This window comes from Rhinolophus sinicus, linkage group LG15, assembly GCF_036562045.2.
Source record: "Rhinolophus sinicus isolate RSC01 linkage group LG15, ASM3656204v1, whole genome shotgun sequence".
In the NCBI taxonomy this organism is placed as follows: Eukaryota; Metazoa; Chordata; class Mammalia; order Chiroptera; family Rhinolophidae; genus Rhinolophus; species Rhinolophus sinicus.
Genome location: NC_133764.1, coordinates 37,569,305 through 37,583,508, shown reverse-complemented (window position 1 = coordinate 37,583,508; position 14,204 = coordinate 37,569,305). Strand labels below are relative to the sequence as shown.

Sequence of the window (14,204 nt, the reverse complement as noted above, 5' to 3'; positions counted from 1 at the left end):
GCCCAGAGGGGGGCACAGAATAGACCTCCCCTCAGAGCAGCCAGAAGGAACAACTCTGCCCACACCTTCATTTTGGACTTCTGGCATCTAGACCTATGTTGTAAGCGCCCCAGTTGGTGACACTTGGTCGCCGCGGCCGGGGAAACCCTGCGCTCTTTCTGACTCCCTGCCGGCCAAGCCCCCACTCCCACCCCTAACCCATCTCTGCCCAGGCCCTCTGGCTGGTCACACACACGGGTTCCGGCTGGTCACACACACGGGTTCCGGGCTGGTCACACGCATGGGTTCCGGGCTGGTCACACACACGCTTCTGTTCCTCTGCTCTGCCTTCCAGCACCCCACCCCCACCACCACTCCCATCAAGGCTTCCAGGCAGTGACTAACTTTCACGTTCTCCTTTCTAGGGTTGTCCTTTGAGCCCCAGTGTTCATCTGCCCCAGACCACAGTTTTAGGGGGGACCTGCTGCAGGACAGAACAGACCCTGCCTTGGGCAGGGCGGGCATGTGACCCAGCACCCTCAGCGGCTGACTGGCCTTCACCGTGACCCTCTGCCTGCTGTTCTCCTCAGGAGAAGGGCCTCTGGGGCAGGCAGTGTGTCTCCCTCAGACACCTGCCTGCTAGGCTGCAGGTGGACAGAGAAACTATACCCGCCAGGGCCACACCCCATAAACAGACAACCCCTCAATTCTATTTATGGCCTAGGGGAGAAGAAAAAATGGAAGTGGTTTACGGGGAGCTCCAAACCACGTGCCAGAGCTCCTGGGAGACCCACCCCACCCGCACTGCCCAGTGCAGACAACTCAGCCCCATAACCTCTGACCTGTCAGCTGTGGGCCACGCGGGCCCAGGCTACCAACCTCCCCCTCCAGGTTCCCACCTGTGAGGCTCCGGCAGCCCCTCTTCTCGACCACCAGTTGCAAGGAACAGGGGGCAGGAAAGGACCAACCCACCCAGAAACCATCCAGCATCCACTGCACCAGCAGGGACCCCACCCACCCACCTAGCGTGAAACCCCCTCTGCCCACTTCTTGGGCAGGAGAGAAAAAGAGCCCGCAGGGAATGGAGCTGCAGGCAGGAGTCATTCTTTTCATGACTAAAAATGGAGAATTTTCTCCAAGTTGTCCTCAGCATAACTGCTCAATGTGGGAGGGTTGGGAAAGCTCTGCCGACGGCCCAGGGCCCAGGGGGCGGCTGGGGCGAGGCACAGAGTTGTCACAAGTGCCGTCTGCACCCCACCCGAGCCAGGCCGATGACCCCTCTGGCCTCTGTTTCCTGGTGAAGTACAGGAAGGGCTGGACCAAAAGGGCTCTTCCAGCTCAGATGCGTATGACCCCGAGGGCCATGCTGAGATCAGCCACCAGCTCCAAGGGACTCAAATGGCTCCTGAACCAACAAGGTCCAGCAATTGCAACACTCGGAGCTGGAGGGGTCTGGCCAGGGGGGACAGGGAGGGACAGCCCACCTCCTGTCGTGGTCAGCAGAGGTCAAGAACCTCAGCTCTGGCCACATTCCTCTGTGGCCAAAAATGCAGCTGCAGGGAAAGCCTGCAGAGCCGGCTCCCTGGGGCCTGCACCTTAAATGGGAGGCAGCTTCCCTCCACTCAACACTGTACTGCACCGCGTCCCCACCCTGCAAACGCTGGGAGCCCTGGCTCTGCCACCACCAGCCAGCGGACTTTCCAGGTCTCTTGAATCAGGGTGGGAGACTGGGTTGGGTGAGTTGTTTTCCTTTTTGAAAATGAACTTTTACAAACAATATCATTTGCTCTTTTCTTGACTATAAAAAAACGTGTGGGCAACGCAGAAAATTTGCAAAACACAGAGAAAGCTAAGGGGAAAAAAACATCTATAAGCCAGGACCCAGGTACCACGTCAGTACTTCGGCAAACGTCCTTCCAATCTGCTTGCTGGGTACATGCACCCATGTTTTTACAAGCAGGCTCAGGCTGTGCGCTACGTTCCGTGCAGCATTAGCAGCTCCAATCTCGATGTACCCTTGCACTCATCCTCTAAATTCCTTGTGGTGCTAAAGTTCTGCTTCCAGATCATTCTCAGCACTGACTGTTGATCAGAATCGTTTCAGGAGCTTATTAAAAAGTAGAGAGCGAGTCCCGCCTGCTGGACAGGCGGGTGAGGATTTCTGCCTTCTGTGGGCTCACAAGCTTCCTCCCCACCACCTCCCCCTCCCAAGAATCCTACAAGAAGAAAACCCTGAGCACCAATCCTCCCAGGGGCAGCCCTCGCCAGGCACCTTGGAGCCGCCAGCTCAGGAGCCCCACCTGTCCGAGAGTCACCCAAGGTTGATGTCCAGCCTCAGCTACCATCGCTCAGCTCCCGGGTCGGTCACACACCCGAAGGACACACTGGACACTGCTGCGGGTGGAGGCCCATGTGCCGAGGGGGGCGTGTGGGTCACAAGGACCCAAAACCTGCCCAAGGCCCACACCTTAGACAGAGCAGGTCCCGGCAGCCCAGGCTTCCACGGCAAGACACGGTTTCACGCATCTGCCACAAGAAACATGGGCAGGACAGCCTCACGTTGGCATCCAGGACCCAAGCTAGGAGCCCCGCCAGCCTCCTGCCTCCACTGGAACCTCCCGTTCCTCCGTGGGGCAGGGCCTGTCCCTGCTAGAGACTGAAGGTTTGGGGTCCCCCAAATTCCTATGCTGAACTCTAACCCCTACATGACAGTACTCGGAGGCAGGCCTTTGGGAGCTGATGAGGGTGGGGTCCTCACGTGTGGGATCAGCGCCCCCATACGAGCGAGCCCTTCTGCCCTGCGAGGACAGAGCGAGAGAGAAGATGCCGTGTATGAGCCAGGAAGCGGCCCTCACCAGACACCAAAACTGCCTGGGCCTTGACCTTGGACTCCCAGCCTCCAGAACTGTGAGAATAAATGTCTGTAGTTTAATCCCCCGCCGTCTGTGGTATCTTGTTGTAGCAGCGCAGACACACTGAGACAGTCCCCTCTCCACTACAGCCTCGGGCACTGCCTGGCATCTCCTATCAGTGTTTGTTGCTTTGAATTGTTAATAATCAACGTTTACTGAAGGCTTATCATAGGCCAGATACTATTCTAAGGGCTTCCTTATGTTAGCTCATTCAAGTCTCAGGACCACCTAAAGACAGTGATTGTCCCCATTTCACAGATGGGAAACCGAGACAGAGAAGCTCGGAACGCACAGCATGGGCGAGGGGAAGCCAGATTTGAGCCAGCATACTAAACCGTCGCCCCACTCTGCCTCCAACTCCCACCCCGGCCCCCGAGAGTCAGACTCCAAAAGCACAGAGCACCCCAGACTACCAGCACTGTGCTAAGCCCTGTACACACACAGCACCCCCCCCAAAAGCCTCCAGCCACCCTGCAAGGTGGGCACTGTTATCTGTTTCGCAAACATGGTCACTGAGCTCAAGAGCAGCGAGGCTGGATTGGAGCAGAAGCAGCCCCACCAGACCCTGAGTTTGGACCCCAGCTGTCCCCACCTACCTCTGACAAATAGATTTCCATCATAGTCTGCAGGGCCATCCCACGTGACGTGGCCAAGAGGGCCAGCGGGCAGGTTTCAGCAGCAGGGAGTGGTGGATGGATGGATGCAGGCATGGGGTCAGCCTTCCAGTGTGGCCTCGGGACAGCTGTGACCTGAGGGAGCCTCAGTGGCCTATCCACCTGGCTGGGCCCGAGGGCTAAATGCCCAGCCCAGTGCCTGGCACATAGCAAGTGCTCAATAAAGGAGATGGCTATGAAAAGTAACAAGAACCAGCTCTCCTGGTCATAGGAAGTGCCTGTGAGCAAAGGGGGAACAGCTGGAAGGGCCTGGACTTGGGTCAGAGAAGAAGAATGTGGAAGGGAGGGCACGAGGGAGGCCAGAGCCTGACAGCTGGCTCCAGGCAGCTGTTTGCAGGAGGCTGGCTTCATCATTTAAATATTAGGAAAGATGTAAATATCTGAGTTTCCCCCATCCCAGCCTCACTGTGGCTGCAGCCAGAGCAGGGGAGGGTTTCCTCCCTCACCAGGGTCCCCACATCCCCCCATCTGCCCCAACAATTGGTGTCTGGGGTGGAGGGGGAAGGGCAACCCAGGAGGGAGGGGCATAGCTCAGCCTCACCCCCATGTTTGCTGCACTGAGCCTGCAGAGGTGCTAACAAACGACCACCTTCCCCATCTCACCCCCAAGGGGCCCCGTGCCTGCCAAGGGTTTCTTTTGTAGTTTAGCAAAAACGCAAAGCAGCCCTTTCTGAGGTTTGCTGATGGAGGCCGGGGTTCCTGCAGCCACTCCAAGTCTGCTCCACCCTCCGTAAGTTAACAAACCGGGCGTCTCTCACCCACCTGGGTTATTCACCACCCAAGCTTCCTGGCCAGGAGGAAAGAGGGAGCCTGCACCCGCTTCACACCCCTACCTACACATGCAAGCAAGCACAGCCCTCTTCCCCCACCTTCCGTCTCAGTGCCCAGGGTACCTGTGCCAGGTGCCACCCGCAGCACAACAGAGCTCCCAAACAAACTACAAGTCGGCAGAAACGGCAAGAGAAGCCTGACAGCGTCATCTGCCTGGTGAACTCCTGCCCGGGATTCTGGTTAGGTGCTCCCTCCTCCAGGAAGACCTCCTCAACCTACCCCTCTCCTGGGCTCATGCCTGGACCCCCAGAACCTAAAACAGAGCTGGCTCTCAGCTGGCACCCACCGAAAGCTGCTGAATAAACAAATGAGCAAGACGACTGCCTCTCCCACCCAGCGACCCTCCTCCTGGCCCACCAGAGGACAGCCGGGTTCAAGCACTTCATTTTGAACTGAAGGAGAAAACTGAAACCCGGCTACTTTACAGAGCGTGCCTTCCCTGACTTTAGCTGCTTCCCTGACAGGAGGCAGGCGACAGCAGGGAAGGCCGGTCTGCTTTGGAACCAGGAGACCATGTATGCTTTTACTGTAGATAATATCGATCTCCAGAGGACACAGGGCAGGGGCCTGGCCTCTCAGGGAAACTGCCCACCCACGTGGACAGGAGGGCCAACTGTGCCTGCTCCCAACTTCCTGTACCCAGGGAGGGGGCCGTGGGGTACAGAATGAGCTCCTGCCTGGGAGAGAATGGAAATCCACCAGACTGCTGGCCGCTGGTGGTCACACCAGAAACACCTCTGTCTTCTAGTCGGTGCCTGGGGGGAGGGGAGGGGAGGCCTGGACCCAGGCCAGACTCACTGCAGGGGACTTCTCTCTCTTCCCGCCAAAAAGAAAGATGACACTGGTCCATCAGTGAACCTCCTCCAGGCAGAGAAGGGGCTGTCTGTGGCTGGGGCTCCCTTCCACACTCCCGGGGGACCCTCAGCGGTATCCTCCCAAAAGGAGGTGCCCAGGCCCCCCAAGCTCTGCCCCAGGGGACAGCCATGATAGCCAGCACTCCTGGAAGGGCAGGAAAAGGCTGTGGGTTTGGAAGGTAGGAAACTAGACAGAATCATCAGAAGAGACCTGACAGCGGTTGCCAAGAGCTCAGAGGATTCCAGCCTCTCCTGTACAGAAACTGGGCACAGAGGGCAAGCGGCTTGTTGAAGGGGAGGAGGGGAAACCCAGCCCCCAGGAACTCCCCACTGAGTCTAAGTAAGACCCAGATTGCAAGACTGACCCAGCTCCCTGCCCGGACCCAATCTGAGGCCCTGGGGGTTCCCTTGCCCCATCTGTATCCATGGAACAACCTTCGAACCCCCAGTGAAATGGTCCCTTGGATGCTACAGCCAGAGCAGGAGTGGAATGCACTGGGTGGGGCAAGGGTCACCTCACCTGCCTCCTCCCCCATCTCACCTGGCTCTCCCAGGATGCTATTCCATGTGTTTGAAGGCAGGGGCTCCTGGCCTTGGGGAGAGGGACACAGGAGGCTCTCAGCCATGTGTGGGGAGGTCACATCAATGAGTTTAAGGCCACGCCCCTTAGTTTTCTGGATTTTGCAACTCAGGCTGAGATGGGCGCCCCCAATGAACTGGGGGGGGGGGGAAGCGGAGGAGGCCAGAGACTGCAGGGGGCCAGGCTCCTGGGAGGGGCCGTTAGAGACTCGGGACATGGGAAACAGGGTGGACAGGGACAAACACAAGAGAGAAAGAGGCAGGTCAGAGCCTGATCCTGCGGGCCTGGCTCTTGACAGAGGGGGAGGGGGGTGGGGGGCGGGGCTCTGCTCTCTGAATACCCTCCACTGAAAACAGGCCCTTCTCTTGTAGGCCCTCCATCTACATTTCTGGACATTGGCAGCACTTTAAAAAATGACAACAAACTTGAACTTTCTAGAATGTCTCCTGGTCCAGGCTGAACAGAGCCTCTGGGTTCTGTCGAGACCAAATTAAACAGCCTGAGCCCAGAAATGTCCCAGGCGCCAGGGGTGTCTAGGGGCCAACTGGGTCTGTTTGGCCAGAAAGATTACAAATCCTCAGGCTTCTAGGACGGTGTTCCAGAGAGTTCCGGACCATTCGGTCTCATAAGCAACTCAGAGAGCCTCCAAATTTGGGAAAAACTGAGAAGGCGTCGCAAGGAAAGTCACTGTTCGACCACTTTTCCTCAGTGGCTTTGACAGCACAGGAACTCAGTTTCTGGTTTGGTTTCTGGGATGAATCGAAAACCTGCCATCTCCTGGGGCCTTGACGTCTGATGCGTCTCCCCCCAGAGCCCCCACCCCCACCCCACCATTCTACACACACCGCCAGGCTTTGAGGGACTACTTCTCCAGCCACAAGACGCTGAGCAAAGACACATAGTCCTGCCCTTGGGGGGTCCCCAAACCCAGAGGGGAGCTCCTGGTCTGGCCTGGTAGCAAGGATGGACTTCGTCCTGGGCTTGGGGGCCAATGTGAACCCCTTGAGCCTTGCTCCCCCCTGTCCTCACTGCCAGTCCTGTGCTCCTGGCTGTACCCCAAGGACACTCTTCCAGCAGCAGGCAAGCCCACCCCCAGGGGCATTCAGTTGGTGAAGGGGGGAGGGCTTGATCTCTAAATGTGACCTCCCCTGACCTGTGGGCATGCGAGGAGAAGGAGGGGTCCCCATTCTGCTCAGCCAGCCCAGGATATGAGGGCGACGGTATTCAGAGGGGTGGGCTGAGGCTACACACGCCCCGTGGAGAGGCCCCTGGCTCCTACAGGGCAAGTGCGCCACCCTTGGTGACACCACGGCGAATGGGCCACCATGCCACTGCTCCCCACCAGCCTCCTCCAGATGTGGCCTAAGCTAGTGCCCACCATGCCCAGCATGAAGCCTGCTGACCCAGGGGCGCACACTCTGGTGGGTCTGTTTTTCCAGGCAGGCCCCAGAGGCCCCCACCCTATGCCCAGGCTCCCTGTGCCCTCAAGGGGCAGGGAGTGCAGAGCTAACTGGCCCCCATGGCAAGAGAGAAACACATGGCTGTCCCCACTGGTCAGACATGGGACTGCTCTCCCAGCTGGGAGCCCAGCTCAGCACCACCAGGCACAATCGGGCCTCACCAAGGGCTGCTGGACGAGGAGGCCGCCCTCCGCTGTGCAGCCTCCTGGACACCGGCTCCCTGTCCCCACCGCCTTTCAGACCTTGGGCAGGTGGCCTGACCCATCGCCTGTCTTTGCAGTCAAGTCGTCCAGCATGTGCCCGTGTCACTCTCTGACCCTGGCCCTTCCGGCAGGCCTACAGCCCACCCACCTGTGACGCTCTGGGGTGGAGGGGATGGCGGAGGGGACAGTCAGCCTCCCCAGTGCAGGAACCCTGCAGCCCACACAACCACAGCCTCCGCTGTGGCACCCCCAGACAGAACGTCCGTCGGGAGAGAGCAGGGGCTCCCGTGGCTTAGCCAGGACCCCCAGGCAGGCTTCGTGGCCACTCCAACTCTGCAGTGCTGTCCACCGTCATCCCCCAGAGGGTCAGACAGGCCCTTGCCTGGGCCTTTGAACAATTTCCATCACCCTATCCTGACATAAGGCACCCATACCCATCTGTCCCTTTCAAACACCAGCCCCCACCCCAGCTCCAGCAGCACCCACCATACTCCCGCAAGCAGGACCCGGGCTCAGCACTGGACAACCCTCAGACAGAGGGGTTTATAACCCACTCAACAGAGGGGAAAACGGGGGCTCAGGGGCTACGACACCCTGTGCCACACAGCTTTCAAGTGGCAGTGTAAGCTCGCCCTCTGAGTCTTTCCAGACCGAGACTCCACAGTGTGGGTGTCCTGTGCTTGTCCCCACCTGCTCAGCCAGGTCTGACCCGCAGCCCAGCTGTGAAGCTGATCACAGAGGTGCTTCTGCCACCAGGGGCATGTGTGTTTGCCCTCCTCAGAACTGGGATGGTGGGTGGGCCTGCTCCCGCACTCTGGACAGTAAGAGCACCAGGCAATGTTTTGCGTGGCCTCTGGACCCCTAAGAGAGCCTCTTGGCTGCAGGGCCCCTGTCCCAGAGGGATCTGGGCTCCCAGACCAGCAGGTACATCTGCACGGTCCCATCCCCTTCGGGAGACCCTCTCCCTGCCCCCACCCCCTATCGCCTGTCCCGGCCCACAGCCTGCTCAGAGGGTCCTCCGAGGAAAGAAAGTGGAGGGTTCAGAAGGGTAGACATGCCCCAGGTGAGAGAGCATGGCTCTGGGACCAGAGCGCCTGGTCTGGTTTCAACAAACATCAAGGACTTTTAGGATTCTTCCTCTGCATGCAAATCTGGTTACAGCAAACACTCTTGGCCGTGGAAAGTGGGCCGACAGCTGGCACTTGGAAGGTCTCTTGTTACACAAAAACCCAAGTTGTAGCAGCATTTGCGATAACAGATTTGGCCGGCATTCACTAAAGAACACGCTGCCCAACGGCCCATGCCCCCAGCAACCCGGAGCGAGATAGGGGAAGGGATCAGCCCTCCAGCCACCCCAGCACGGGGCACTGCAGGGTGCCAAGGTCACCTCGAGGCCCATTGTGCTGGGAAAAGTGGGAAAGGAAGCTCTAAAAAATCACATCAGCAAAATACAAAATATTCTTCTTGGCCCTCCATGGGGACGGGGTCTCCACAGAGCCCCTTGAAGGGAGGGCAAAGGCAGGCGTCAGACATTCATGCTCATGGAAGACGCCAGCACCCTCTCAGTCCCGGTGGGGGTGGAGGGGCATCTGATCCAGATACACAAGTCCAAAATAGGGGACAGGCTGACCCCCGGAGCTACCCTGGTGCTTTGACTAAGGCTCTCACCCTCAGGAACTGTGAGTTCTCAAGGGTGGGGGACAAGACAGGTGGGGAATAAAATGAGGAGAGATGGGTGCTCCCCAGGGCAGGAGGAGATGTGCCCAGAACACGGGCACCAGGAGATTTTTAACTTGGGGCGCCCCCCCCCACACACACACACACACACTCATGGGCAGCTTCCTGTCTGCCCCGCAGGGCACACTACTCTGGCCTGAGTACCTCCACTGCCTCCCAACGTCCCAGAAACACCCTGATCAGGGCCCTTTGGCCTGTGCGGGAGTCCAGTCTGCTCGGATTGAAAATCACCCCCAGTGGCACTGTGGTTCAGGACCTGCCCTGCTTAGGTGGTGGCCCCTGGGGCCTCAACATGAGGGCACTAAGTCCTCCGGCCTCAGGAACTACTCAGTCACAGAGGAGCTGACCATGTCCTCCCTGCCCCTTTCGCCCTTGAGGAAACCTAGAAACACATGGGCAGCCCCGGCCAAAGCCCCCCCACTGACCCCCAAAAACAGACCAGCGCTCCTCCGGCTTGATCTCGGCCACTCCAGCTGCCTCCCCAGGATGGTCCAGGCTCCGGGCAGGCATGCCCGGCCTTCCACAGCTGCAAGCTGGCCGTTCCTCATGCCCCGGCCCTCTCACGGACCAGCGCATTCCGGCCTCCCCCACTTGTGCTGGCTGCCCCTGGCCCCAATGCCCCCCCACACACACACACACACAATCACATTCCGACTTTCACTCAAGGTCCGCCTCCTCCATAAGGACTTCTCTGGTTAGCCAGCAGTGACCTTCCCCTGCCCTGACTCTGCCAGCTCGTGCCACCCACTGTTGTGCTGGGTCATACCCTCTCCTTCCTCACGTCCCTCCGTCCAAGGCTGTCAGTTCCCAACACCCACCCAGCTCCACTCCAAGTTCCTGCGGCCCTTGGGGAGGCTGCCTTTCTGGTCCCCGCGCTGGCACTCTCACACGCAGGCACACCTCCTCGGGAAGCAAAGCGGAACGCTAATGCTTGAATCCCCAACCTCAGAGCACTTTGAAATTTTCAGGGCACACACAGGGAGACCGACGCACACAGGGAACCAGAGTCGGAGGCCCCGCTCCCTAACAGTGAGAAATCTCTCCCTGGAGTCACAGGGCTGCCAACTGTTGCCCCAAGATGGTCTCAATCAGGCCACTGCCTCAGACTAAATTAGAGAGTCAAGAAGCCGCCTGGGAGGTGGCTGCAGAGGCCGCCAGCATCCTCAGATGGGGCACGTTGGGGTGAGGATGAACAATGAGGCCGAGGCACTAACAACCTACATGACATGAACAGTGACAGCCGTAGGACCCTGCGACCCCCCAAAACTCCACCTCCCCATCCAACCTCAGGGTGCCCATCGCCCTGCCCATGGCATCCCATGCTTCCCCAGAAGTCCCACTGCCAGCGCGTCTTTGGGTCAGGGACTGAGAGCTGACCTACCCCCACCTGCCACACGGAGAATTTGCAGGCTGTGGGGGCCTGAAGCGGGGCAGCTGTGGGGAGGGCCATGCTGGGACAGGCGCAAGGGACAACAGAACGCAGCAGACATGGAGAGCCCCCAGGATGAGCACGTGCCCCAAGGTGTCCAGATGGCCCACACGAGCCACCACAGCTCTGCAGACCCTGGACTCCCTTGTTCAGTGCTCAGTGCCAGAGTGTGAAGAAAATTCCCTCTGCTGAGCCAGCGCACAGCACACTTGTCCTCTGCACAGGGCGTGCCAGCCACAGGACCACAACCCCTCCTGCCTCTCCACCTCCCTGATCAGGCCAGTCCAGGCCTAGCCCAGAATCACCCAAGCTGGGCTCTGCTTGGGTCCAGCCAGGCGCTGGTTCCCAGGCGTGTCCCTGCAGATGGGGCTGAGCCCAGGGGGGGCCACGTGAGCAGCTATGTTCTGGACACCGCGGTACCAGCCCTGGTTCTGCCCATGCGGGTGGAAGACCTCCCAGCTTGGCCTGGCACCTAGACGTCTGTAACTCCTTTCAGCCCAGCCTCCCCCAGCCCAGCCCACCAGAGGGCTCTGCCTCAGGCTGCCTGGGGGCCCCTCTGAGGGGCAGGGGCTCCAGGTCCCAGCAGAGGCAGGACCGCCCCCTCAGAAATCTAGCCAAAGTGCTGGAGACTATTGTGTGCGTTTCCCTTCCTACCGCTTTATTTACTCCCCAGGACGCAGGACGCAGAGCCACAGGCAGTCACGAGAAGGCATGAAAGCGCGCGCGCACACAGGCCCAGGGCAGGGATGCAGGACTGCACTCGCAGGGAGAAGCCCCCCAAAGTCTCTCCACACTTTATAAACCCCCAAGGGGGGAGGGGACCAAAATGCGCTTCCTATCCACACGCAGACCCCTCCTTCCCGGTACAGCCTGACTCTGGAAGGCGTCTGAGGATGTTCCCAGGCCTGGATGGGGGCCAATGGGAGCCCCCCACCCGCCCAAGACCCCACCGTGGGCCTGGCCGTTTTCACTCGGCAGCCCACCCTAGCCCGGATTCGACTCAGTCCCAGCCCGAAACTGGTGTGGGGGAGGGGGCTGTCCTCCCAGGCAGGACGCAGGGGTGAGTAACCAACTCCCTGACTCGCCGCAGGGCTGAGGGGCCCGAAGGCCGACCCGAAGCGCGGGAGGGAGGGGGCTGAGCGACGGCTGAGAGGGAAACTGCGCTCCGGTGGTTTCGCGGAAGCCCCAGGAGCCCTCGAAGAGGCTGTCCTCGTTCGGCACACACAAACAACAATAAAAGGAAGGAAACTCGCGGCAGCGGTCCTCCACGTAGGCGACGCGGGGCGCGCAGCGGGAGGGCGCCCCATCGGGGGTCCCGCCTCCCCCTTCCCGCACCCTTCCTGCCCCAGGGGCCTCCAAGCAGTACCGCAGCCCGCCCGGCACCCACCTTCAAAGTCCGAAATGATCCCGTCCAGCTGCGCGTTGACCGCAGGGTCGGACATGGTGGCTCGAGGGCAGCGCGACGCGCGCGCGGTGAGCGGTGGAGAGGTAGCGCCCTGGCCGGCCGGGCCCTGCGCGCTGGCTGGGGCGCCGCGCCCGCGCTCCCGCCGTGCAGAGCTGGCCGCGGAGCCCCTCGGCCCCCGGGCTCGGCTGAATGAATGGGGGAGGCGGGCGGGCGCCGGCCTCCAGCTCCCCGTGCCCCCACCCCCGCCCCGCCCCCGCCTCCTGGGCGGATCAGGTTCCTGCACCCGCAGCCCAGCCTCCCAGCTCGCACTGGCTGCTCCGCCCGCCTGTCAAGGCTGGGGCTTGGGGGGGCTGGGACCGAGCCGACGCCGCGGGACACGCAGAGTCCTGGGCGCCCGACCCGAGCACCCCCCTTCTCCCAGCGTGGCCCGCGCCCAGGGGACGGCGACGGACGCGGCCGGCCCCTTCCCCCCACACCGGGACGCCCCGCTGCGGCCAGATGTGGGCGGATATGGAGTCCGGGCGGCGGCACGGGGGCGGCGCCAAGGGGGGAAGGATTCCTCCCCTTCCCTGGGGCACAGGGTTCCTTCTGCGGAGGTTTTTATTTACGGAGCCAAGCAAAGTTGGCCACCGTCGCGCCTTCCTGTGCTCAGCGCCCGCAAGGGTTAAGCGCTGGGGCTGGCAGCCCGCAGAATCCCGGCCTGTTGGCAAAGAGCCGAGAATCCCAGCTTGTTGGCAAAGAGCCGAGGGCCGAGCACAAGAGTCACGTGGCCGGGGGTGTGGGGACCCCTCCAGCTACACCCCACCCCTACCCTTCCACCCCGGATGGCTGCTGCATCCTCTGGGGCGGGTGGCTGAGAAGGCACTGGCCCACCGGGGGCGTGAGAGAGATGGAACGCCCCTGTCAGAACAGCTAGGGACATGGACCCCCCCCTCCCCGCCCCTCACAATAAGGGGCTTCTCCAAGGCAGAGTGTAGACCTGGTCTTCCCCTAGAAGGAAGATATTTCACAGTATCTGAAGGAAAGAGTTAGGGAATGGGGAGACAGGGGCCTGCAGCTCCTGCTCCCCATCTGGGCTCATACCTCAGGGGGGGCCTTGCCCTCCAGGGCGGTAACTTTTACCTGCTCCATCTCATCAACAAACCTTGATTAAACCTTATTGCCTACCAGGCAGGTCCTAAGGGCTGGGGACAAAAGGATGGGTTGGAACTTGAAAAGCAAAAGGATCAAATCCCCAGGAAGGGCCCTCCAGCCTCCAGGTCTGGCACTGACAACTGGGGGGGGGGGGGTCCTCTTCTACTCCCCTTGGCTGAGCCTATTAAGCACGCCTGCCCGTTTCCCCTCATTACCTTAGGCCCAGGGCTTATGCCCCAAATCAGGGGGCCCTGGGAGAATTCATAGCAGGGCATAAAACCCTCTGGGCTGGTGGGCAACTCTGCAATACCGTCCCCTCAGTGTGGCCCCACAGCTTGTCCTGGGTCTCAGACTGGTCGCTGCCACTCTCCTCCTGATCCCCTACCCCTAGTTCTGATGTGCAAGGGATGCTGAAGCCTGCCTGTCACCCCGGTTATTTAGGCCACTTGCAGAGAATGCACTAGGTTTGGTGGGCTTTTTGGGGTAGATAAAATCAAGGCCTTCCTTTTTAAGGAAAGCAGTCACTCCCTCCCTCATGCTTTGGATATTCTGAACTATTTTCAACCAAGTGAGTTTGTGGACATGGAACTGCAAAACCACAGACATTTCAGATGCGCGCACACCCTCGTCTGCCTGGGAGCCTGGGTTTCAGAAAAGGAGTTGCCACTGTCATTAATGCCCCCCCACCCCCATGGCTTCTAACCAGCCAGGGTATTCCTGTCTGAACACCAGCGCATGGCGCTGCCTGACCACCTGTCCAGCCAGTGTTTGGGAGTTTGGTGGTCCCCTGCCCCTAAGAAATAGCCTAACAACACAGCCGTCGGGAAGATGGCGGGAAGATGTGGGGTGTCCTGGCCGGCATCCAACCTGGGCCACAGCATTATTCTCCTGTGTGTTTATAAAAGGCACCTGGTGAGTGGTGACACACCCATGGGATTGTTCTCCCAGAGGGCTGGCCTGGGCTCTGCCAGATTAGCATAGGGTCAGCTTATTGTGCATTATTCAC

General features: G+C 60.2%; 1 protein-coding gene across 7 annotated transcripts in view; it reads right to left on the bottom strand.

Moving 5' to 3' along the window:
* SEPTIN9 (septin 9) overlaps positions 1-14,204 on the bottom strand; it is a 155,900-nt gene that overhangs the window by 83,101 nt on the left and 58,595 nt on the right. The window contains exon 1 of one of the 7 annotated variants that reach the window (XM_019735495.2): positions 12,047-12,308. The exons of 5 other annotated variants lie outside the window; for them this stretch is intronic. In XM_019735495.2, the coding sequence (XP_019591054.2) occupies positions 12,047-12,101 (55 nt within the window). In that variant the 5' untranslated portion in view covers positions 12,102-12,308. Of the gene's footprint in view, positions 1-9,669; positions 9,800-12,046; positions 12,309-14,204 lie in introns of those variants that run through there. One more of the 7 variants, XM_019735491.2, reaches the window with a different exon arrangement.